Source organism: Glycine max, chromosome 3 (assembly GCF_000004515.6).
Source record: "Glycine max cultivar Williams 82 chromosome 3, Glycine_max_v4.0, whole genome shotgun sequence".
Taxonomy (NCBI): Eukaryota; Viridiplantae; Streptophyta; class Magnoliopsida; order Fabales; family Fabaceae; genus Glycine; species Glycine max.
The window spans coordinates 35,326,576-35,352,223 of record NC_016090.4 but is presented as its reverse complement, the minus strand read 5'-3'; the positions used below and the strand labels follow the sequence as shown (position 1 = coordinate 35,352,223).

The 25,648-nt window shown below is 32.3% G+C and overlaps 1 protein-coding gene and 1 pseudogene across 2 annotated transcripts; both read left to right on the top strand.

Annotated features, from left to right (window-relative positions):
- The first annotated feature begins 2,972 nt into the window (after nucleotides 1–2,972).
- Nucleotides 2,973–9,365, top strand: LOC100799164 (microtubule-associated protein 70-2-like; annotated as a pseudogene). The gene is made up of 11 exons (XR_005890726.1): nucleotides 2,973–3,303; nucleotides 3,795–3,880; nucleotides 5,261–5,326; nucleotides 5,430–5,601; nucleotides 5,761–5,931; nucleotides 6,054–6,209; nucleotides 6,319–6,465; nucleotides 7,309–7,380; nucleotides 7,461–8,000; nucleotides 8,082–8,266; nucleotides 9,074–9,365. The product of XR_005890726.1 is annotated as a microtubule-associated protein 70-2-like (transcript).
- Nucleotides 9,366–13,484: 4,119 nt separating this feature from the next.
- On the top strand, nucleotides 13,485–24,824 carry LOC100779534 (DNA gyrase subunit B, chloroplastic/mitochondrial). Its single transcript, XM_003521081.5, has 21 exons — nucleotides 13,485–13,760; nucleotides 13,876–14,023; nucleotides 14,338–14,418; nucleotides 14,521–14,634; nucleotides 15,078–15,134; nucleotides 15,937–16,038; nucleotides 16,304–16,454; nucleotides 16,553–16,629; nucleotides 17,010–17,120; nucleotides 18,113–18,183; nucleotides 18,448–18,589; nucleotides 18,945–19,043; nucleotides 19,196–19,324; nucleotides 19,428–19,542; nucleotides 20,103–20,170; nucleotides 21,763–21,876; nucleotides 22,580–22,696; nucleotides 22,830–22,883; nucleotides 22,966–23,071; nucleotides 23,814–23,944; nucleotides 24,301–24,824. The coding sequence occupies exons 1-21, from the start codon at nucleotides 13,636–13,638 to the stop codon at nucleotides 24,367–24,369; spliced, it is 2,181 nt and encodes a 726-aa protein (XP_003521129.1). The 5' UTR covers nucleotides 13,485–13,635; the 3' UTR covers nucleotides 24,370–24,824.
- Nucleotides 24,825–25,648: the final 824 nt, after the last annotated feature.

Sequence of the window (25,648 nt, the reverse complement as noted above, 5' to 3'; positions counted from 1 at the left end):
GATTAATACAGGCTTTGAATGTTGTTAATGATCAAACATATTTTTTTTAGCTAAGATTAATTATTAGCAAAATTAATAGATAATAGGCATAAATAAAAAAATTACACATAAAAACATGCTTATTAATTAATAATTTATACCAGTAATGTCTCTATGATTGAATGTTGTCCACGTTACAGGAATTTATACATGTTAGTGTATTTTTTTTAACTGTCGACCAATTATAATACATAGTATAGTATATGTGACTTAAGGTAGTTAGGAATTTTATGTTAAGATGTGACATTTTGTGACTGATTAATCCCGTAAAAAATTTCGTTTTTACCAATTAAATCCATATTTTCAAATTGCTTAATTTGTATGTGCAGATCATTTAAGATGCTTTGCATTATCATAATATTATTTAATATATTAAACTTGTCAAAATCATTAAATAACAGTAAATGTAAACTCATTCAGAAAAAAATAGTAAATGCAAAATACGTAAAGAGTTCTAACCAATTAATTAAGAGAAAGTCATATTGTCCATCTAATATATCAACAAATTACAATATATTGTCCACAATTTTCCAGTGACTTTTGTGACAAATAAAATTAATTAAGCTTATACTTATGTTTAATAGTCTTGAATTTTGGTTTAGGTTAAACCACTAATATATTTTTTAAATATAAATTAATCCTTCTTGAATGATTTCCTAAAATTGTTTTCATGTGATTGCCTTAATTTGATTGTAGCATGGATCTTATCGCCCTAAATTATAATATAAAAACAATTAACTACACTCTTGGCAAAAAAATATACAAAATAACTAATTATTAAAATATCCTTACATTTTTCATTAAGAAAAACATTTCAACGATATTTAATTTGAGCATGTTTATTAATTTCAAACAATGCTCATAAACTAATCACACAAATCTTTAATTTGCAATCTATCCTTTCAATAACAATACCACTTTTACTTATGAAGATAAATATAAAGAAGGTAAAGCATAAAGAAGACTTTATGAATCATTATGCAGTATGCTCTTAACTGAGATGATAGATTTATGATAACTGCATAAAAAAATATTTATGATAATAAATCATAAAATGAAACTTTTATTTTTTTTTATCTATAGAAATCAAAGATAATATCAAGAGTTTATAATAATTCATGCTTAATCTATTAAATTAGATTTTATTGACACAACCTTCTATTTTAATACTACCTAAGAAAGTTATTGAGTTCAAAAAGAATTATTTAAAAGAGTAACATAGTTAAAGTAAAAGAAGAATAATGTCATAAATCACGAATGAAATAGATTCTAAAACTATCACACGACTCATAAATCTAAAATAAAAGCATTACAATATAAGAAGATATAAAAAATAATGCTAGGGATACTCTTTTTATAATATTTTCTTTGTAATTAATTAAAATTTATTGAAAAATATAAAACGTGTGTGTCTTGTGTGCTGCATCATTATGTTTTTTTTTATTAAAGACATAAATATTTTTATAATAAGAAAAATATTTGAAGAGAAAATAAATTTAAAAAACTAAATTAATCTCCTTTTTAATTTTTTAATTACAAATATTTAACTAAATTGTATACCAAATATTATGATTTGTATTAAGATTTTTTTTACAAATAATTTTATTAAAAATATATTAATTTACAAGAAAAAGTATTATTGAACTTTAAAGTAACATAATTATTTAATAGGAGGATCAATTAGTTGTAAAAGCCATTATTGTAGGCTTTAGTTCTCCTTCACCAAGCTTCATAAAAAAAAGATAACGACGTGAGATTAGTCTCAAGATCAACAAGAAACTTATAAGCAAGGTTAATTAAGCTTTTAATTCATGAACCTTTTTGAGTTTTTAGTTTTAGTCTCTGAATAAATTTTTTACCAATCTTAGTTATGATATTTTTGTATGTTTATATTTTTAATTCTTGTTATCAAGTATTTTCCGTTAAGTGATTTTGTGGTTTTAATTTTATTAATATTTTATCAAATTTAACAGCAACTCATTTTTTAGCGGTTCAAAACCCTAAAAATATAACACCAAGGTCAAGAAGGATCCTTGTCGTCCGAGGGTTTAATTTGGGAATGAGGGTGGTAGAAAAAAGGGAGAGGTGTTGACAGCGAAAGCCTAACAACAACCAAGGGGTGGGTAGTGATGGTTGTGAAGGAAGGAAGAATTTCATGGGAAAAACTTTATGATAATATTATATACTTTGATGAATTTAAGGGTTAAAATACTTCATTTTAAAATTCATCCAATTCTTTTTTTTATTGAAAAAATTCGTCAAATTCTAAAAGCTATAACTCCTTTATTTTATTTTTTTTGTTAGATGTCTTTTAAATGATAGAATTGAAGCAGATTAATCTTCAACTCTTTTAAAAAAAACAAAGAAAAAGGAAATAGAAAAAAGAATAAAGAAATAACAAAATTATTACATCTGCTATTTCATATGTACATTTTAGAGAAAAATGTAATCAATAATTTTATTTATTAATACAATCTTAAAATTTTAAATACAATCTCTATTATTACTTTAACCAAATAAAAATTAACAACTAATAATTTTAAAGTTTTAACAATTTGATTACCTAATAGATATAACTATAATAACAATATGAGAAATGATCTGAATTTGATATTCACATAATACACTATTATTAGAAGGGGTATAGTGAAGTTAAAAGATAAAAACTTATAAAAATAACTCAAAATTCCATCCAAAACTCAGATAAACTAATTGTAATGGTTTAAAAAATTTAATTGGACTTAAAACAAAAGCAATTTAACTGATTTTTTTGTTATATAACAAAAAAGTGCAGACCAAAAGATACCAATAGTTTTGGACCTTTTTGGATTATGAATTGATTAGGACCGTCCCTTCCCTAATTAAAATCCTTGACTTATTTCTCTTCCAAACATTGCCCACTCCTTAATATCACTGTCACTACACACACAACACCACAACAAACTAACACAGTAACACAACACACACTTACATTACAACAATACAAACGCACCTTTCTCCTTTCTCTCTCTCTCTCTCTCTCTCTCGTTGGCTTTTGATTTTGAAATTGTGGTCAGGGTTCATCTTGTTCTTGTTTGTTATATGAGATTGAAGCAAGCATTAGCATATCTGTGATGGCGAGCAGCCACATTGGGAATGCCGGAGACGCCGACGCGAAGGCCTTGAAGGGTCGCCCCAAGAAGCCCTCCGACGACTTCATCTCCCTCTTCCACGGCTCCGATCCGGTCCGCGTCGAGCTCACGCGCCTCCAGAACGAACTCCGAGGCATGCACCCATTTCAAATTCATTTTCACTACATCACTAACTTCTCAATTTTGTTATATTGTAAAAGATTGTGTTATATTGTAATTCATAAAAACCGAGAATAAATTAATCGCTTCTTCTCAGTTTCTCTATCGGGAGCTTGCTAAAGTTAAGCTTTTTAAAATGTTAATTGAGAAATGAACTTGCTTTATATATATATATATATATATATATATATATATATATATATATATATGTTTATTTGTTTACTTTGTGTTTAGTAAATAATCTTTAATTTATGGTGGTTTATTTTGATTGTTATTTATTAATTATTAATTACCAACGGAGTGTCTAGAGGAAGTTCGAATCCCCACTGGGAGAGGTGTCCACATTTAGTGTTCAATGGTGACTCGAACAGGATTGCCCCCGAAGGAGGAGACTTGTGAGAAACCAATTTTTTTATTTACTGATTATTTCCTTTTGTTTTTAACACTTGATTGGCTGGTTTGCAGAGAAAGACAGAGAGCTTGGGGATGCACTTGCGGAAATTAAGTCATTGAGGAATTCAGAGCGTCTTAAGGAAAGGGGGGTTGAAGAGGTATCTAAATCTTTCTTCGTCAAATTCTCTAAATGCGTTAATTTGTTAATATGCTTTGTATTTTTTTAAGAAAAGAAAATTGTATTTTTTGTGAGATAGAATAGTGCCTATCTCGTTGAACCATCAAATTAGGCATTTCTGGTTTTCTTGATTAAGTGCAGACTGAATTGTACATTAGAAGATGATATGTCCTTTGAGTTATTTGTTTGTTTTCATACAGTGAATTTAATTTCTATTTGGCTAGTGAATTTGCTTTGAACATTTTTTTGGGGTTATAGAAGCAGCAATAAATTTCATTGCTGGCGAAGTACCCAAGAATGTACTGAATTTCTCAACAGCAACAACAATATATCCAGCAGCTAGGGGTGACAACAAATGGAGATTGGGAATGGCAGTTCCAGTGGAGGAGATTATTTTTGGAGGGTGATATAGACATAGCTGCAAAATTTATGGAGGACATAGAGGGTCTGACAGTACAAGTTCAGCAACAAGACATTTGGATTTGGGAGGGGGATCCAAGTGGGAGCTACACAGTGGGGAATGCTTACATGTTTCTCTGACCTGGTGTATATGGTACCATGGGAACAGGATAGTCTTCTCAAATGAAAGCTTCAACGGTAAAAAATTGATGGATGATGCATTATTTTTCTGCCGGACATGGCTTAAAAATATGGAGGAAGGATTTGACATTCCTTTCCACTCTTGGTCCAGCAACATCAGGGCTGAGTTCTGTGTTCAGGGGGGGATTAGATTATATATTTTTGTGGTTGGGATCCTTGTTTAGATACAGATCTATGGCTGCCTAATACCTGCACTAAAGCTTGTATTAGGACACCATAGCTCCGCACATCATGACTCTAGAATGTATATACAACTGTACCACTTGTACTGATTTTATTATTATATATAATATATACATATTTTTGCTGATTAAAAAAAATCTCCGAAAACTGAGATGATATATGAGGAAACTGTATTATTAGTTGTGTGACAATTTTGTATTATTTGTTTGTCCTTGACTGTTTTGTTACAAGGTCCTGACATTGATATTTGCTTTAATATTTTTCTAGTTGTATTTTTCTTCACAAGGAACCTTGGTATTATGTGGAATGAACAAGTATTCCATTGAAGCAATGAGCTGCCACATTCTGTTTTCCTTGTTATCTTTGACAAAGCAAAACAATGCTCTACCGTAAACATTCACTTCAGAATATTGTCATCTCTCTAGAACTTCATGCTTTTAGTAATTCTTTGAATTGAAGTATAAATGTTCAGAGGTTTTTGCTATGTGAATTCTGTGTGTAATGAAGATTTTGGTAGTTAAAAATTTCAAATTTCAATATTTTGACACCTGTGTTTTCATTTGTTTAATCATCTCAGCTAACTGATGAGCTGATCAAGGTGGATGAAAAGCTAAAAGCAGCTGAAGCTCTTCTGGAAAGCAAGGTAGTACTAGCAGTTACACTAGATATTTCCTCATTGAATTTTTTCTTCGCTTCTCACAATAACCGTTATTCCAGTGCCACTTATTACTTATATGTTTGACAGAAACCTTGAAATAAAAAAAATCAATGAGGAGAAAAGGGCAGCACTGGGCTGCACAATTTGCTGCAGAAGCCACACTTCGAAGGGTTCATGCTGCACAGAAAGACGATGAAATGCCTCCTATTGAAGCTATTATTGCACCCCTGGAGGCAGAACTCAAGCTTGCTAGGATGGAGGTACATTTTGATGGCTATGTCATGCATTGAATTGGCTTTTAGCTGGGACCGGATGGTAGTTTATTCAGTTATTCAATGTCCCATGGATGTCTCATTCCATGATCAGAATCAAGACCAAAGGGGTCTATATTATTTATCCTTGTTGCTATATTTGTTTAGGTGGCAAAGCTGCAGGATGACAACAGAGCACTGGATCGGCTAACCAAATCGAAGGAGGCTGCTCTTCTTGAGGCTGAGAGAACTGTTCAGATTGCTTTGGCAAAAGCATCCTTGGTTGATGATCTGCAAAACAAAAATCAAGAGTTAATGAAACAGATTGAAATATGCCAGGTTTGTGATTCTTTTTTTAGAATAAAATTATTTGTGCTTATACTTGCTAGTAAGGCACATATTTTACATACTCAATTTGTGGAATGCAAAATTTAATGAAGCATGTTACACTCTTATGTTAGGAGGAGAACAAAATCTTGGACAAAATCCTTCGGCAAAAGGTTGCTGAAGTTGAAAAACTAACTCAAACTGTTCGTGAGCTTGAAGAGGCTGTCTTGGCTGGTGGGGCTGCTGCTAATGCTGTCCGTGATTACCAGCGTAAAGTGCAAGAGATGAATGTAAATATTAACATTCTTTGGATAATCATCATATATACTGGTTGTTGTTTTGAGTCTGTTGCAGATGCTCTTGGCTGCTTATAAGTTCTAACGATCAAAGTTGACATAGGAGGAAAGGAAAATTTTGGAGCGGGAAGTAGCTCGTGCCAAAGTTACTGCAAACAGGGTTGCGACTGTAGTTGCAAATGAGTGGAAAGATGCTAATGATAAAGTGATGCCAGTGAAGCAGTGGCTAGAAGAAAGAAAATTTTTTCAGGCATGTGAACAGCTCAGAAATTGCTTTTGCTTTGTCTTTTGCAAGTTACTTGGATGTTTCTTGCAGCAGATGTTCACAAAATACTCCTGTTGATTGATGTTTTCAGAGTGTCATACATACGATATGCCATTTACTCATTTTTCCTGTTCTAATCTTTGACACTAGTCTTCTTGGTTACATTATGATCAAATGTTTATATATCTAATGCCAAGGTTAGAGGACCACTGACTGGTAGAGAGAGGGTAAGAAAGAAATAAAATTGATGATCAACAAAGTAGCTATGGCAATTTGTATTTCTCTTGTTGCCTCCTCTTGACATGCTGATGAGGCAGGTGTTTCTAGCTCAGGTTTTGGAGCCAACACAGATATTATATAGCTTTTTACCCTTTGACTTCCCAATATTTGTTTCTACTATTTTATATAGATTATTTGTCTTTACTATTTTATTTCAATTGTTCTGCTATATACCATACATTCCCTATATATTCTTGTCATTGATTGACGTAACAAAAAATAACAACTAGCATTTACTGATAAAAAAAATGATAAAGTGCTTCCCTGATTTGAAACCAGTAGTCAGTCATAAGTGGAAAAACTGTAAGAGAATCTGAGAAATGTTTTTAATATTATTTGCAAGAATTTGAATGCTAGAATGATGTGATTTGATAGCACATAAATTAGATGGAGCTGTTGAGATTTTACTGAAAACTTGAGTTAATTGTTAGATTTCAGTTTAAAACCAATTGACATTAAGTGAAGTTACCGAACAGATATATAAGTTGCACCTTGAGAATTGAGGCAGGCGATGTGGGTCTTCCAAACATTAATTCCATTATTTTGTAGGGTGAAATGCAACAATTACGTGATAAATTGGCTATAGCTGAGCGCACTGCAAAGGCAGAGGCTCAAATGAAGGTATATAATATGTTTATTTGACTCCAAACACTCAATTCCTGTTGAAAAGCTTCTGCTAAAATGTTTAATTGATATGACAGGAAAAATATCAATTGCGCTTCAAAGTTTTGGAAGAAAGGGTTAAGACATCTAATGGTAATTCCAAATTCACTGTATCAGATGGAAGAAACATTGGCACTGGGCCTTCACGACGACAATCTTTTGGTGAAGCTGAGAGTCTCTCTGCCTCTTCTTCCAATGGATATCAATCGAGGAAAAACTCAATTTCAAGATCAGGGTCTCTAAGATCAAACAGTGCTAATGTGCTACTAAAACATGCCAAACTTTCATCGAGATCGTTCGATGGTGGTAGTAGAAACCTGGAGAGAGAGAGGCCAACTTCAGATGCAAATGGGCTAGATAACATGCCAACAAACTACAATAATCAGACCATCACCAGGGAAACAATTACTACACATGAGGAGAGTGCAAATGGTACTCCAGTCGAAAAATCTAAATCAGAAAATGAAGACTATGTTTCAGGAATGCTGTATGACATGTTGCAAAAAGAGGTTATATCTCTGAGGAAGGCTTGTCATGAAAAAGACCAGACTCTTAAAGACAAGGATGATGCAATAGAGGTATCATCTCATTTCTTAAATAAGATTACTGATTCCACATTTTCCCTCTTCTAATTCATTTTGTTGTTTTAATGTTGGAAGATGTTGGCAAAGAAGGTTGATACATTGAGCAAGGCTATGGAAGTTGAGGCCAGAAAAATGCGTAGGGAAGTTGCTTCTATGGAAAAGGAGGTTGCCGCAATGCGGATTAGCAAGGAACATGATCATAGGGCATGGCAAGCAAGTGCTCCTAGGGGGGCTGTAAATTCCCAGTCAATTTCTTCCAGGTCAATTTTCTATCTTTTTGTTTTCTTTGTTGTGATATTGTGTTTTTTATTCTTGATAGTTAACTATAAAAATATATATTTTTTTTACTCGAGCATGGTTATCACTGTCAAAATCTAGGATTTGGCTCCTCCAGATTGATGTGTTAGGTACAGAGTGGATCAGCATTCATCATTGATGAAAAACTCAACTGTTAAAATATTTAGACAAGCACGAGCAACTTGATAGTTATCTATGAATTTGTGTAAACTTGTTGAATTTCTCATCGATGATTGCCCAAATATAGGTGCACCCTGCACTTTAAAGGATATTATATAAATATATGATGTCAATATGAACTTCAACGTTTAAAATTGAAATGCAGTGTTTATCGTAATTCATAACTGAAGCTAAGCTGGTCCCATTGCCTTTTCTATTTGCCTTAGAACTGCTACCTATTGTGCAATTCTTCTCATACTTGAGTAACTACCCTGCCTGATCTGATTCCAGATACTTTACAATGCATTAGGATTTAGGATAACTGAAACAGTTTGATCCTGAAGATGAAGGGGATTACTGTAATTTAAAAATGGAGTGCATGGCCAGGGAATCGAACTGAAATGGTTTTGCTAACTGTAATTTAAAATTTAAAAATGGAGTTCACTGCCAGCAAAACTATTTATAAAGTCTGGTATCTTAAAAACATTGTTTTGCTTTAAGCATTCGGTTTTACTGTATTCATTTGATCAAGGGATGCTCTTTTATGTTGCGGTGTAATGAGATGCCATCATTTTTGCTGATATTCACCGCATTTTTCATTGGATTTTCAGGAGTGCACGTAACTTTTAGCCAAAACTCACTGGCAGTGCCTGTGATCCTGTGTAACTTTTCTAAGGAATTCTTCCCCCTTGTGCTGAACAGAGTTGTCGATTTATCATTTTTTTTATTCTCTTCCCTATCTCCTGTATTCAAGCTGTCTCGACCAGGGGTAAGGTGTAAAAGAAGGGACCTTGTGTTCTTGTAGGGCATCCATGTCTTGTATATTCTTTTTTTGTAATAGTAAATATTTTTTATTTTTAAAAAAATATACGGATTAAATAATCCGTATGATTTATATCAAAATTAATTGTTACAAAATTTATTATTTAAATTTATATGCGCATTAAATATACATCAGAAATTTTAATGTTATGTATAGTAACATTATTTATTTTATAACATAATTGGCTCATTAGCTCAGTTGGTTAGAGCGTTGAGCTAATTGAGCTAATAACGTAGTCATAGGTTTGAGTCTAAGTAGTACATCTTCTTCAATGAAATTTTAATGTTATGTATAGAAATATTATTTATTTTATAACGTAATCGGTTTAGTTGGTTAGAGCATTGAGCTAATAACCTGAAAGTCACATGTTTGAGTCTTGCTTAAGAGGGAAAAATTCTTATAGAAGAAGTTCTTCCGTAAGATTGTGTAAGGGGCAAAATTGGAAAGATGATAAAATGTTGGGTGCACCAGCAATTCTGCTGGGTGCACCTAGCAACACCCCAAAAGTTATTTCAAAATGCTGAGTGTCAACCTTTGGGCTGCACCTAATCTGGAAACTGGATTGGTTTTTCCTTTATTTTCACCAAATTCTTGGGAAAAATATATTGATGCCGCCCTTCACGTTTGGGTTTTAAATGTAAATTCTTTTTTTTTTTATTCGTGGGAATAAAAAACAATGTAAAGAGATTTATAATAGTTTATGTATCATGTTCAATCAAGTGAACAAGACCGGAGACCTAGACCCCCTTGACAATACAAATTCTTATTTTTGGTAACGAAATCTAACAAAAACAAATATGCCATTTTGTACTTATATAAGTGACAAGGGTCTGCTCTTGGCCTGAGTCAGAAGTCTTTAGTGATCAAGCATTGTGTTCACGCTAGAGTGTCCCCTCTCTTGCTAGTAATATAACAATATCATATTGTAAAAAAGAAATACACAAAAGCAAAAATTAAGACTTTACACAAATAATGATGGGTGATACTATAATATTGCGTTTGTCTTATGCAAAGTAAAAAGTTAATATTAGAAAATCTTAATCTTATAAATACTCGCACACAAATTAAAATTAATCTATTAGTAGTGGATGCAATACACGGACTTTTTTTGTTTGTTTTTTTTTTAATTTCAAATAAACCTTATTTATAGAAGTTAATATTTAGAGATTACATAATTGACTTAATTTAAATTCGAATATCTAATTTTATTTTCAATTTCAAATGTCACAGAAACACAATATATGATAATAAAATTTAGCCAGTTAATTTCATTAATATGTAAAACTGTAAGAGTGACAAAAAGAAGGAAAGGTGTACTCAATCCTAGCCTTTATTCGAATTAACTACAAGGAAAGAAAGGGTATATACTATATAATGATTTTTCTTCTCAATTATCCTTCGTTTTGGAGAGTTTTTCTTCTTTCTCTCAAGAGGTGGTTTTCAATTTTTATCCTGTTTTTCTAGCTATGTAGAGAGAGAGACTCATTCAAATTCACCATTGCAAAACCATCATTATGATCATCGTTCACCAAATCTATCACTTCTCTGGAATCCGATTGAATCTCCACTTTGAAGAGACCTGGCTCCATGGCTAGTTGAATGCCCATAAAACATGACCCATAATTCAGGATTATTCTTCCTACACCCAAAAACTTTATTCTATACCCAATATATTTTAAAAAATTCTAATTTTACCATTTTTTACTTCTTCTTCCATAAGATTAATCCGTAATCTGTATAGGACATACGGATTGAAAATCTAAATGGAGTTTATGGATTGACCGATTCATATAATTCTATACGGATTGACAATCCGTAAACCTCATACGGATTATCAATCCATATGGATTATATTATATATAAAAGTATTTTTGATTTTTCCTAGTTATTGTTGGGTGTATTGGAAAAAAATGTTGGATTCAAGTAAAAAATCATATAATTCGGCTTGAAGGACTGAACTATACGATCCAAGTTACAGCCTGGTTTCTTATAAGCCCTCTACACGCTCCGTCACAATTGACCCAAATTGTCGTGTTCCTGTTTAGTTTTTTCTTTTGTTGGGGGCAGCAATAAAAAGACATTCAAATTCAAAAATGATTTATTGACACATCTCACCTATTTAACATCTAATGAGAAAAAAAAGATAAGAAAATATAATACAGAGCAAATAACAAAGACACTCCTTCGGTTATACTCTTACTACTTACACGCCCCCTCCTTTTTTTTATCCTACAAAAATCTCCTAACTTCTAGCTAAGGTATCATATGTCTGGCACATGTCTTTTTAATGATTTTTTTTTTTTTTTGTGTAAAATACCCTGTCTTCTTTGTGGGCACCCATTATAAGCATCTGAAAAAAAAAATACAGCAAGAACAAGAACAAGTTCAAATCAATTTTTCCAATTTCAAATTCCAAACAATCCAAATAAACACTAATACTCTAATAGCATTAAATCCAAAATCAAATTCAGAACCAATACAATTCATCTTCCTAGTGACTCTAAATAAATTTTTTAAATTCACAAGTTCCTCACCAACATCGAAATAATAGATCCCATTCCCATTTTTTTTTCTTTTCAAATTCACCAATTCCTTACTCACATTAAACCGATTCATTTCAGCATCTCAATTACACAATGATTCAAAGGAGGAATAAATTAGCAAGCAACAAAAACATATAGAACCAACCAGCGTAATTTCAACAGCATATTTTGATTTTAATATCGAAACACGAGGAATTGAAGAGGCATAGCAAAACCCAACATTAAGGAAACTAAGTCATATTCAACAGCTTCCATGAAACCTCCCAAACCCACTCCCTCTCTTATCTCAAATACGAAACCCTCCCAAACCTTCACTGTTGACATCGCACAGTTCTCCACCGCCCCTGCGCACGGCGGCTATAGAAGCGGAGGACGCGCATGGCGGTGAACCAGAAAACACTCCTCACTAACCCTAGCTGTGTTAGTAAGAGAGGGGTGCCGCGGAAATGTCTGAAAAAGAAGAAGAATGTATGTGTAATTTAAGTAAACATCGTGGAGAGATAATTGTAATTAGGTCAATGATAAATGATACAGCATGAACATGAGTTGACCCACAAGCCCTAAAAGCTTACTTAAAAGATGTATATTGAATTCAAGTTGTTAAAATATAAAGTATATTAAAAGAAAATAAAAAATAATATAATATTACAAAATATATGGATTAGAGATGATTTATACTAATATAGTCAAATAAAAATATGTAAATTGTTTGAAAATGTCTTTACAAAATATTCTTTTATTTGAAAGTATTAATCTGGTTGCATTATCATTTTAATTTGATTCTTTTTTTTTTTTGAAAATTGTTCACATATGAACTTTCTAAACACTTTATGACACTTCATCCTGTCATTCATAATGCCATACAAATGATATAGATAATAATAATAATAATTATTATTATTACTTAAACAAGCTGGTTTGTCAAGTTTAATAAATTTTTTTTTATAATTGGACTTTAACCTTTTTATTTAAAAAAACTTTTTAAAAAGTTTGAGCTTGATCTTTATTGTAAACAAGTCAAGCCGAGTCTAGCTTTAAATAGAACGAGACGAAGACCTTGACAAACGACTCGATTCATTTCCCGATCATGAAAGAATATTTCATGTAACATTAGAAATACAAATTTAAAATTTGTCAACATAACCTCATCTCCCATCTAATTTTTTGGGTCCAATAAAAAACTATCCTAATAAGAGAAAGTCGCAATCTACCATTTTTTGAACTTAAGTTGTGAATTATGACACATCGTTATTAATAAATGAGAGGGGGTGAGATTGTAAAGTTGACAAATGATAGTGTTAAATATATTTTTGATTTTTATTATAAATTAATATCTTTTTTAATTTTAGTTTTTTAATTTTTTTTAATTCTTATAAGTTTATGTCACATTTTATGAATCCAAATTAAAAAAATATAAATTTATAAAATTTTAAAATGAAAAAATATTTTACAACAATTAAAATTAAAAATTGTAAGTTTTCGGGAATTGAAATGAATAATTCTTTAGATCAATCATTTCATGTAAATAGTGAAAAACTATTACATCGAACGGTCACAAAGAATGCACCACCAGTGATCCATTTTCTCCCGGACCACACCATATACAAACCCATCGAAACTGCGATTATTTATTTAGTTATGTTTTTTTTATTGTTTCCTTTCGTGTGGAGGGAAAACATTAAGAAGTGAGGTACGCTAAAAAGAGTAGGGTTTACAGAAAGGAGATAGCGTTAGTGAACTGAAGAAGGTAACTTAGGAGGGAAACGGAACGATAAAGTATTTGATTTTGCACGCAAATGCGAATGTGATGGCACATGTTCTTCTACGTCGCCCTCCTCTGCTTCGTGTCATCATGGCCTCTCGCTTCATCACCTCCTCTTCCTTTCACATGCGCCTTTCTTCATTCCCTTCCTCTACTCTCTCCAAAACCAGGTTTGCACAACTTCGCTTTCTGCATTTACCCTTTTGAAAAAGTTTCGAAATTTCGATAGTAATGCTAGAAGGGGTTGTTTGTTTGTCCTTATTTTTTGTTTCTGGGTTTTCTCAGGACGAGTTTTCCTCTGAGAAAGTTTTTGGCTCCCTGTTGTTCGGTTCCAAATGCGTTCACTCCAAGGGCGTTTATGTCTTCTATCTCGGCGACCGAAGCTTTTCTCAAAAGTGAAAGTTCCACAGCTTATAGTTCTGATCAAATTCAGGTTTTCTGTTAATTTGTTTTGATGGGTCAATTTGATTGTGCTAAAAATTTTATGAGTGCCATGTCAAAAAAATTTATGCCTGCAGTTTTATATGATGTCATGTGTTTTTCTTGTTAGTTAGTACTTGTTTTTTTGGTTATCATGTTATTAGTATGGAGTATCACCGGTTTTGCCGATGACTAATTTCCGTCAGACAACCTGGCTGGCCACCTTTAGTGTTAGTTAGTACTTTAGTATTTGGTTTAGTGAATTGCTTTGTTAAGTATGGTTTGGAAGTGGCATGTTTTTGTTGAAGGGTTGTTTGATAAATTTAGGTGCTTGAAGGCTTGGACCCTGTGAGGAAAAGGCCCGGGATGTATATTGGAAGCACCGGTCCACGAGGGTTGCACCATTTGGTATTGTGTTCTAGCTTTTGTTTTTTTGCAGCTGTTTTGGTTGATGTTTTGTTCTTGTTCTGAGGTTTTTCTGATCGAAGAAGAGTTCATGTGGTGTCTTAGGTGTACGAAATTTTGGATAATTCTGTTGACGAAGCTCAAGCTGGGTTTGCTTCCAAGATTTATGTTGTTTTGCATGCGGATGATTCTGTGAGCATCACAGACAATGGTCGTGGGGTATGCTTTGCTGTCTGAATTTTCTCACTGGTTGAATGTTCTTTGTTTGCATGCATCTTACTTTGTCCTTTTAGTTGGTTCCTTTTTGTATAACTGTGACCTAATTTAATGTTAATTTGAAGTATGTACCTTATCCTTTTATTTACATTTAAAATTTAAAAACCCCTGAAAAAAATAAAAAAAACTCAGTTGGGTACAATATAATGCTATTTTTCTTTAATGTAACTATTTTCTAACTTAGTTTTATGGAGTTAAATATTATATATGACAAACTGCTTCACAGTTGTGTTGACAATGCTAGGAAATTGTTATTTTGTGGAAATAAATATTTGCCATCTATTATGATTTTAAGCTGTTAACTCTTGTGCTCTTTTGATCAGTGTTCTTTTATTATCTTTTGCTTTATTTTGACTATATATACTAATTTATCTCATGGAATGCAGATTCCTACTGACTTGCATCCAGTTACAAATAAATCTGCCTTGGAGACAGTGTTGACGGTATGGTTGCACTTACTTGAATAAGTCTAGATAGTTGCTATGTATACACTTTAAACATTTTCAGAAGGTCTATGTTGCATGGCTCTAGATACCATGCAATTCAAATCAAATTGAGTTGTTGTATATCAAAGAAAATCATATTTATTGTGTAAGGAAATGCATGACTATTTGAAATTTATTTGAGCTATTGAGTTCCAGAGTAGATTTCCCTGTTAACTAACTATTAGTTGTTAACTTGTTATTATTGCTATAGTTGCTTTTTGTTATTCTATGACTCTAATCTATTAGCTTGTCAATGCTAAATCTGACAAGAGGATCATTTAACCTTTTGCATATATGATTGAGATTTTTCTCTTTTATTTTTCTGTAAATGTTTTTGACAATATTCAAGGATATTCAAAGAACTGATTAGTGATTAGAGTCATCCATATCTAGATCTGTGTTGTTGATGGACCTTATCATTCTTGTAGTTCCATAAAGATAAGGAATTGTTTGATCTGAGAAAATATTTTGTATTTTCGTTTTGCTTCCTGTTGTCTGAAGTTTATACATGAAAAAGTGAAAACAGAAAATGATAAAATGTTGTTTTCAGTATTTCCTATACAAACTTTTATAAACAGAAAACAAACTGGAAACTGAAATTGTTTTTTAAACTTAACTCCCCCTAAAAAATGATTTGAAAAGTTGGGCCTTATGCTGTAACAATTTTGTCCAAACTTGGATTACATTTTATTTATACTTGATCTTTATTGTTATTAATTTTTAGTTGGATAATAGTTGTTTTCTCTTATAAACTTTTCAGGTCTTGCATGCTGGCGGAAAATTTGGTGGTGCCAACAGCGGCTACTCTGTTTCAGGAGGTTTACACGGTGTTGGTTTGTCTGTTGTTAATGCCTTGTCTGAGGTATGTCTTTATCAATTTTTCCTTTTTCTTTACGGTTGAACTTTTTCAAGGTTTATATGAAAGCGTTAGATAAAAAATTTGAAATGGGTATGGATGTTTTGGCTCTAATTTTATTTTACACACTCCCACACATTCATATTTGTCATAGAGTTAGATTCTAGCAAATAATGCAATCTCTTTTAAATTCTGTTTTTAGTCAGAGGTTGCTAGTTATGCTTAGTTATCAATGTTATCTAAAGATCCTATTTACTATCTAACTTCACAGTCGCTAGAGATAACAGTTTGGCGTGATGGGATGGAATACATGCAAACATATTCTCGTGGAAAACCAGTGTCAATTCTGAAATGCCTTGTGCTTCCAGATGAAAGGAAAGATCTTCGAGGGACACGTGTCAGATTTTGGCCTGACAAAGAAGGTTTATATTATATGATCATGCTTTTCTAGGTTATGTTTTTTTGTTTTTTATGGCAAATTTCAGTTTTACACATGCTATACTTTTATCATAACATGCAGTATTCACCACTGCTATTCAGTTTGATCACAACACAATAGCTGGACGCATTAGGGAATTAGCTTTCCTCAACCCAAAGGTGAAGTTGTTGATTTTATAATGTCCATTTGTGATGTCGCATACAACATTAATTTTTCTCATTAGATATGGTCTTAAATTTGGTTATTTCATCACGACATTTTATTCATGGGTTTTCATTACTTCATGAATGTGTTCATTAGTTGCTGAATTTCCTTTCATGACTAGATGGAACACTTCTTCTATATTAGATGTAAAAATAATTCATGAGCCTTCACCTAATAGCTTTTCTAGATCTTTTGGCTCACCTAAAAAACCAGACCGAGCTGCCTCTAGCATTGCCCCTCAATCCTCATTGTGCCACCTATAAATCAAAGACTTTTAGAAGAGCATTTTTCTATCTACTTTGCATCTTACCATGGGTTTTCTCAATCTTTGCAGCTTACAATCACGCTTCGGAAAGAGGACAATGATCCAGAGAAAGTTCAATATAATGAATATTTCTATGCTGGGGGATTGGTTGAATATGTGAAATGGCTTAACACCGATAAGGTCTTGTACTTTTTACCTTTATGCTTGTAATGTATGGTTGATGTCATTATTTTTTGTTTATTTATTGTTTGGTGTTGGTTTGCTCAGGTAGGATATCTTATCCTTCTAAATTTTTACTTTCATTTCTGTTATACTTGTGTGCATCACATTTTATTATCTGTGTTTTTCTATAAAATATTTGTTATACTTCATATAGTTTTTACTGCACAATTCTTCAAGGTCACAACTGTGAACACTTTCACATGCCAATTATTTAAAAAAGTTAAATGGTACGTACCATTTGGATTTAGATTTGCTACATAAATTGGGTAATGCTATTGACACAATCAGTTGAATCACAATTGAACTCACCCCTGCACTGGGTTCATTATATCTCTGTAGTTTGTCTGGCAGATTAATGACCTATGGAGGATGATGCCATGACTTGCACAGGGGTTTGTTAGTATTTCACTTTCAGTTGTATGGCTACTGGGTGGGTAGCATTGTTTTCTTTACATGCTGCATAGGCATTAATAACTCTGGCTTGGTGTCTGACAGTAGCCCACAACTGAAGAATAACAAAATAAAGCCAAGTAGTTAGATCTGGAAATTAGGAAAAGCAGTTGCAGTAGTATTTAGTTACAGAATTAGTTGGCTAGTTAACTTAAATAGTAGGAGTGTAGAAAAGATTGGAGGAGATTTGCCATTTTTGGAGAACAGATCATTAGTTCAGCTGGGAAAGGGGCAATCCTTTGTGCAGGGGAAACCCTTGGAGGAGATATCTCTACTGTGCATTTTCAGCCAAGCAATAAAATTATTTTCTTTTCTCTATTTTCTTTTTTGGGTTCATAACAATGCTTGTAAGTGCTGATTTTCTATTTTTAAAAAAGGTTCATTTCTTTAATTTGTTCCTTTTAAATTTTAATGGAAAAACTACTTATTATCTAATATATTTGGATTTGATGTTTCCAGTAGCTGTAAATTGGTTACTGACTAGTGACCTTCTGTTCCAGAAAGCTCTTCATGATGTTCTGAGTTTTAGAAAAGAAACAGATGGCATCACAGTTGATATAGCTTTTCAATGGTATGCCCTCCAAATCGGATTGATATAAGCAGAGTTAGCTAGTTACATTTCATCTATTTTGTCAGGATTTGCTTGTCTTTGTTTGGCACTTGACTCCTTATGAATAAGAATAAGTTGTGAAATTAAGGGTTAGTCTTTTATATCTTGTAAATATAGAAGCTCAAAATGAACAATGGAATTGTATATTTTTCAGTATAATATGGCTGACAACTATTCATAATTCCTTATTAGTATATGTGATTCATTTCATTTCTTCTTTACCAGGTGTGAAGATGCATATTCAGATACAATACTGGGATATGCTAATAGTATACGCACTATTGATGGTGGTACTCATATTGATGCTATGAAGGCTTCTATAACAAGAACACTTAATAGTCTTGGAAAGAAGTCAAAAGTTATTAAGGTATTCGTTAACTTCTTTTTTCCATTTATTTTACCTGTTGTTGATTTGTGCCTGGCAACTTTCCTGCAATACAAAACTCCTGGTCTAGAATTTGTTATTCTGACAGTAACTAATCACATTATCTTACACTTAACTTTGGGTGCTCTACAGTAACTAATCACTCAAAATACCAAATCACTTTCCTTATTATATATTCTCTCCCTAACATAACTGGAACTTCTGTAAATATTGACATGTTCTACTAAACATGGTTAATTGTAAAATAGCAAATGCCTCCCTTTGTTTAAAATGGATTGTTTTATGAGTTCACAAAGTGGATTCTTTTCATTGTTAAATAGCATTCTGCTCTTTGCAGGAGAAGGATATTACTCTAAGTGGCGAGCATGTGAGAGAGGGTCTAACATGTGTTGTCTCAGTCAAGGTCCCAAATCCTGAGTTTGAAGGACAAACAAAGGTAATGCCTTCTTTATATTAGTTTGATGGAATGCTTATATTCTTGCCATTAGGTCTCCTGGAACATTGGAGTTTTCACAATCTTAATTTCTTTTCCCGTATTTCATGGTACTCCCTTATGTTTTTTCTTACCATTCTCTTTGCTGTGAAAAGACAAGGTTAGGAAATCCAGAGGTGCGAAAAGTGGTTGATCAATCTATTCAAGAATATCTTACTGAGTATTTAGAATTGCATCCAGATGTTCTTGATTCAGTACTTTCTAAAGCTCTTAATGCTTTCAAGGTAATAATCTCTTTCTCAAGTTTACAATTCTGTATTTTAAACCCTATTGCTCTTGATAGGAATGTTAATCAAAAGCTTCCTTGTGAATTTATTGTCTAATTAGGCAGCTCTGGCAGCAAAAAGAGCAAGGGAATTGGTGAGACAAAAGAGTGTATTGAGATCTTCTTCTCTTCCAGGAAAACTAGCTGATTGTTCATCTACAGATCCTGAAGAATGTGGTATACTTATTTCTATTTGATTTGATGTGGAACTTATTTTACTTACCATTTAAATCACAATTTTGTGACAGGCCTAGAATTATTACTGTTAATTCTGCATATCATATAACTCTCAGAATATGACATTTGTTGAGATCTCACATTGACTATGAATATGGCTTAAAGCTTATAAAGGCTTGGACAATCCTCATCTCATGAGGTAGCTTTTGGAAATAATAAGTGTGCAACTTGATTTGTAAGGATTGGGATGAAAACAATAATTTGATGTCTAGGTTATGATGTTATGTGGTGGTTATGCCACAATTTCAGAGATAATATTTAAGAGTCCTTTGGTGATATTTGGGATCATGTCTAACTTATAATATTCAACTCTTTAAAACAAGTTGTTTCTTAATAGACTGGATTATTTGTTCAATATATTTACATTTGCATTGTTTATGTAGAGCTATGTGTCCTATCATAGTTGATCAAATTAGCTGAGATCTTTTTGGTAAATCTTTTGATGAGGTGGTAGTGTGTTTTGAATTGAAAATTCTTTGTTTTTTGTCCCTATATTGCAGAAATCTTTATAGTTGAAGGTGATTCAGCTGGAGGAAGTGCTAAACAAGGGCGTGACAGGCGCTTCCAGGTAAAGTATACGCGTTTGGATGAAAGTCTGCATAAGTGTGACCAAGATATGCAAAATTCCAAATAATTTTTAATCTTTGTTACATGCTATGGAAAATTTGGAACCATTGAGGAATGAGTCTCCTAAAAGCTTAAGCTCTTAGGTGTTGACACAGGACATGTTTGTTATACCTTTAACATGCTCCTTGCAATAGCCCTTTGAGTTTGGAGTGGGGTGTTGGACAATGCACAGCCTTGCCACCCAATACCTTTTGTGAAGTTAAACTTTTTTATTAGAAGAATGGAGGCAGTATGGGCCAAACTCCTGACCACTTGTCAAGGAGGCTTTGATGTAATATTGAGGACCTAAAATTTTACATTCTTAGGTGAAGAAGGCGTAGAACTGGTTTTGTTTTATGACTTTTATCTCTAATAGAATCTATTTATTTGATTACTTGATTTAATTTTTTGACTAGTTTATGCCTTTGAGAGTTAGAGTTTCATTTGGGCACAAAGATATTTAAAATTGTAGTTGTGCACTTGTGCTTTGAAAGATTGGCACTTTCATCTTGAAAAGCAAATAACTAAAGGGAACTCATCTTTTACTTTTTTTAAGAGGAAATAATTTGTTTCCCATATCCTTGTAGAATATTGCCATTTCTACCATCTATGGATATTAATAACTAAGTTGATGAAATCTTAGAGGTGTTAACATTGTGAATTATCCAAGGAGCATTTTTTTCTATGAAAAAATATTAAAATGAAACTAATATAATGTTAATTTTTATTAAATCTTCATGTTACAAAATGGTAGATGTCATATCACAGGTTTCTAAGTGGAAGTATCTGGGATCAATATTACAATTACAAAATGATAAGGAAATTAATGAAGATCACTCAAGATACAAGTTGAGCGGTTAAAATGGAGAAAAACATTCGGGGTTATTTGTGATGGTAAAGTATCTACTAAGTTCAAAAGGTGTGAATGCCGGGCTTTAAAGGTATAGCAATAGAAAAAGGTGGGAGTAGCCGAAATGAGAATGCTAAGATGGATGTGTATGCAAAAAAGGATAGGATACAAAATGATTGTAGGTGTGACTCTGATTGAGGAAAAGATTATAAAAAATCGGTTAAAATGGTTTGAACATGCAAAGATGGTCACTAGAAGCATCGGTGGAGGGAGAAGATTGTATGGTTTTTAGCCTTGTGAAAAGGGATAGAGGAAGACCGAAAAGGATATTGGAGAAAATTGTTAAAAGAGATCTCATGGTGAATAATATTCCTAAGAGTTTGGTCTTTATTACCGAGTCCAATGACATTATCTGATTTATGTAGCCAAGCTCACCTAGTGGAATAAGGTTTTTGTTGTCATTAAAGCTTTATGTTACATTTTTAATGTAAGAAAACATTATAACAAAGGTATCGTTCTAATTAGATAATTTCTTGATTGTATACTCCAATGCTTATTTTTCTAATTGTTGTATCTAATCTAATCCGTTAAATTCTTTGTTTACTGATATGTGGAGCACTTAGATTGGTGTTTACTATTATGTATATAAAAGAAATATTTGGAGTTGTGTAAGTCATGTATTTATCATACCATATTTGATGCAGGCCATTCTCCCTCTGAGGGGTAAGATTCTGAATATTGAAAGAAGGGATGAAGCAGCAATGTACAAAAATGAAGAAATCCAAAATTTAATTCTTGGTCTTGGTCTTGGAGTGAAGGTTATAATTGTTCATGTTTCATTAATTTGATAATAATGGAGTGAAAGTTCATAAATGAATAACTAGATGATTGAAAATTCTGAAAAACAGGTTGTTGTCAAGTATAACTAAATTATATTACTAAATTGAAATCTCTTCAATAACTAGTAAGTTTTGTCTGTCTTAGTGATTTTCTTTTGTTGAAAAAAAGAACTTATTTCTAGTGATATGATATATGATCCTGACTCCTGAGTCTAAGTGGAAGAGTAACTTGCATGCAACCTGCTAAAATTCCAATTTTAAATGGTAAAGGCAATTTTTAAATTGTTGAGATTCCCAAATGAAGGCCCACAAAAAACACGTTAATACCAATTGATGTGAATTTCAAAATGAATTTAGAGACAAAAAATAGAAATGTGAGGATGGACATGGTAATTAGGAAAAGACAACAGATACATTTGGTGTTAATGTCAATAGTAACCCTGATTCCTGAATATGATAGGAACATAAAAATTGTCAATGAATTCCAAAATTGAATTGGAAAATCCATCTTTGAATAGTATGATAACTAAGCTATTAGTGATATTCTCGGTACCTGCATTAATGCTAATCAAAACAATTATATCAGAGTAAAAATCCTTGATAACCTGTGCTGGAATCCTTTGCTCTTAACTAACATAAACTATTTGATATTTTAATTAAGAAATGTCTTTTGTTGTTTCAGGGAGAGGATTTTAAAAAGGATGCACTCCGATATCATAAGATTATTATTTTGACTGATGCTGATGTGGATGGTGCCCATATCCGAACTTTGCTACTGACATTTTTCTTCAGATATCAGGTAAAGTATACACAGCAAATGATGACAAAAGGCCAAAATCTACACTTACATGGAAGATGAAATCCAAGTCAGCTCCTGTAAGATATAAATCAAAATAAATGATCAAATTTGATGCAGTGGTTCTTTCTTGCAGAGAGCTTTGTTTGATGAAGGTTGCATATATGTTGGTGTTCCACCATTGTACAAGGTTTGCCTAAAGTTTTTGCTACATGGAATGTCTATCAGATGGAATCATGCTAACTTTGAGCTATCTTTACTGAAATAATCAGGTTGTAAGGGGAAAACAAGTGCACTATTGCTATGATGATGCTGACCTTAAAAAGCTTCAAAGATCATTCCCTGCTAATGCATCATACAACATGCAAAGGTTCAAAGGTATGATGAAAAGTTATTTTAGTTTCATGCATCTTGCCTTAGAAATATTTGTTGGCTTGTATAACAATCTTGACAAAATAAATTTTAAATAAAGCAATATCTTATTTAATAGATCTTATTAATGTCTCAAGAACTGCTATTTATCATGAAGTAGATCAAATGTTGACTACAAAAGCAGAAAAGTATACGGAAATATGGGTGGTCAAAGGAATGAATTTGAAAATAATTGGATGCACTCGTCTTAAACTACCAGTCTGCCACTTCAAATTTATGAATCTTAAAAATTATTTGTAGAAATCAAGATTGTCTTGTTGTCATTGATGTTTTTTTCACCCTTCTGTCCATTCGGGCTTTAGTTGCACCATTCAATAATAGGGAATGTTTGTGAAAAATCTGTTTCATTCATGATCATACCAAACAAGAGGAACAATATGACCTCATGTCAGTACTTGGGGGTTTAGTCGATCTTTATAATGATTATCTCTGCCATCAGTGGGGTGTCTTGTAGACCCTTGTAGTGAACAATATGTTAGTTGAAGAAAGTAAGTTTTAAGAGTCTTATTGTATTGAAAATTATCTGTTTCTTTTTAGTTTATGACTTCTAGCCATTTATTCTATAAGATTCTTATGCCTCCAAAGTCCCCAATGCTGAACTTTTGTTTTTCTCTGGGAGCTAATTGTTTTACAATGTTTTCTTGATTCTATTGACAATGGTGTGCTCTTGTATATTTTATAAATGCAGGGTTGGGAGAGATGATGCCTTTACAACTATGGGAAACAACCATGGATCCAGAACGCAGGTTATTGAAGCAATTAAAAGTTGAGGATGCAGCAGAAGCAAATATTGTTTTTTCGTCTCTTATGGGTACTAGGGTAATGTGACTATGGCTACATATTTTCTGATTTTTTTTTTAACTTGAATCCCTTTGTTTCTATATATTTTATTACTGATACATTGAACTTTAAGAAAGTTATGGGAACCATATTTGACAAGTAACTTGTGATTTCAAATTTTCAATACATTTTTTAATTAAAAAAAAGGGGGAAATCATCAATGCATTTGTGAACTGTGATCCCCCAAGCTGTTATGCACATTTTTTGTATTAAAATAAATAATTGAAACAAGGCACAATCACTGCAATGTCATAACATTAACAGGTATTACCACCAATCAGCTTAGTAGTTATTGTTGTGCTATAATCTGAATTTTTATTATTAATTTGTATCAGGTGGATGTTCGGAAGGAACTCATACGAAATTCTGCAAGCCTGATTGATCTTCATCAGCTAGATATTTGATGGTGCAGCTGGATGTGGAGAAATGGAATGCCTTCCATGTTAACCATATACACTACAATACAGTCAAGCACAAAAAAATTTCCTTATGATGGGGAATGTGGAGAGATCTTAAATGAAAGCAAGGTTCCTGTTTTTCCATTGGTGCCATTTGGTGATTTAAAGGAAGTGTTTTACTGGCACAAAATGGAGTTGCACTTTTAGTTGCTGGGAAATATATCTGGGAGGCTTGTTGGAGGTTCTAATTTTATTTTTAAAATGTCAAGTGCATATGTTTTTTGCCCCCACCTATTTATGGTCCCAAATTTGGTAACTGCACGTGTAATCATATTTAAGTACTTCAGATGTTACCCTTCACAGGTTACCATTAAAATGCAAGGTTAAAGTGTACTGTGATCAAACTGGGTCGAGTATTTGCAGAAATACTAGAATTGGAACTTTTTTTTTTGTTGCCTAAATTATATTTCAATGGTGAATGACTGAATGAAACACGTGTATGGAAAGGCATCAACTTTAAGGAACATGACAAAGGCTATATTCACTGATATACTGCTATTTATAAATATGGCATTTTAATAGCAGTGGTGAATTTCTTTGATGGTCTACAAAGCAACAAAACACTTGTAGTGCTAATAGCATTATACGGATATCCATCCCTTATGTGTTTTGCTTAGGTCTTATTGAGAAATTCAACTAAAACTTGGACTTCATTGAAAAACTAGTGTAGAATTACATCAACAGTCAATTATTTCAAGCAATTTATTATAATTAGTTATTAATTATAATTAAATTTATGTGAATTAAAATTAATTCACTGCTGTTGATTAAAATATTTATATTTTAATTTGGTGTAGGATATGAACTTTTCAATAAGTTTTTTTGGTGTAGGAAAAATGTTTTTGGGATAAATGTTAGTACAAACTAAGACTAAATCACAGGTTTCAAGCCTTTTCAGAATTAAATTTGCCACTAAACTAAACTATACATAATTTTATATAACCTTTATTACAAAAATTTATTAACTTATGTACTGGTTCAGTTTTAGTGACACTGATTTAGGCATGTGGTTTGGTTTATAGACGTTTATGGAGTGCAAATTTTTTTAGTATATAACTCCAGCACATCAATATAATAGTAGATTATTTGTAGTTCAATCTTCGCAAAATAAAAAAAAAATGTCATCGATATGATATTGTATTTATATTTCTCACTTATTTGCGAGAAATGATTTATATTAAAAAAAAGTTTTGAATATTGATTTTTCAGATCACCATACATGTGA

What these genes read in the sequence shown, in the direction of transcription:
- LOC100779534 (XM_003521081.5), top strand. Translation starts at nt 13,636, where the DNA reads ATGGCACATGTTCTTCTACGTCGCCCTCCTCTGCTTCGTGTCATCATG. An exon ending in TTGTTAATGCCTTGTCTGAG is followed by an intron (nt 16,039 to 16,303) that starts GTATGTCTTTAT and finishes CTAACTTCACAG; the next exon opens with TCGCTAGAGATAACAGTTTG. An exon ending in AGAAGTCAAAAGTTATTAAG is followed by an intron (nt 18,590 to 18,944) that starts GTATTCGTTAAC and finishes TGCTCTTTGCAG; the next exon opens with GAGAAGGATATTACTCTAAG.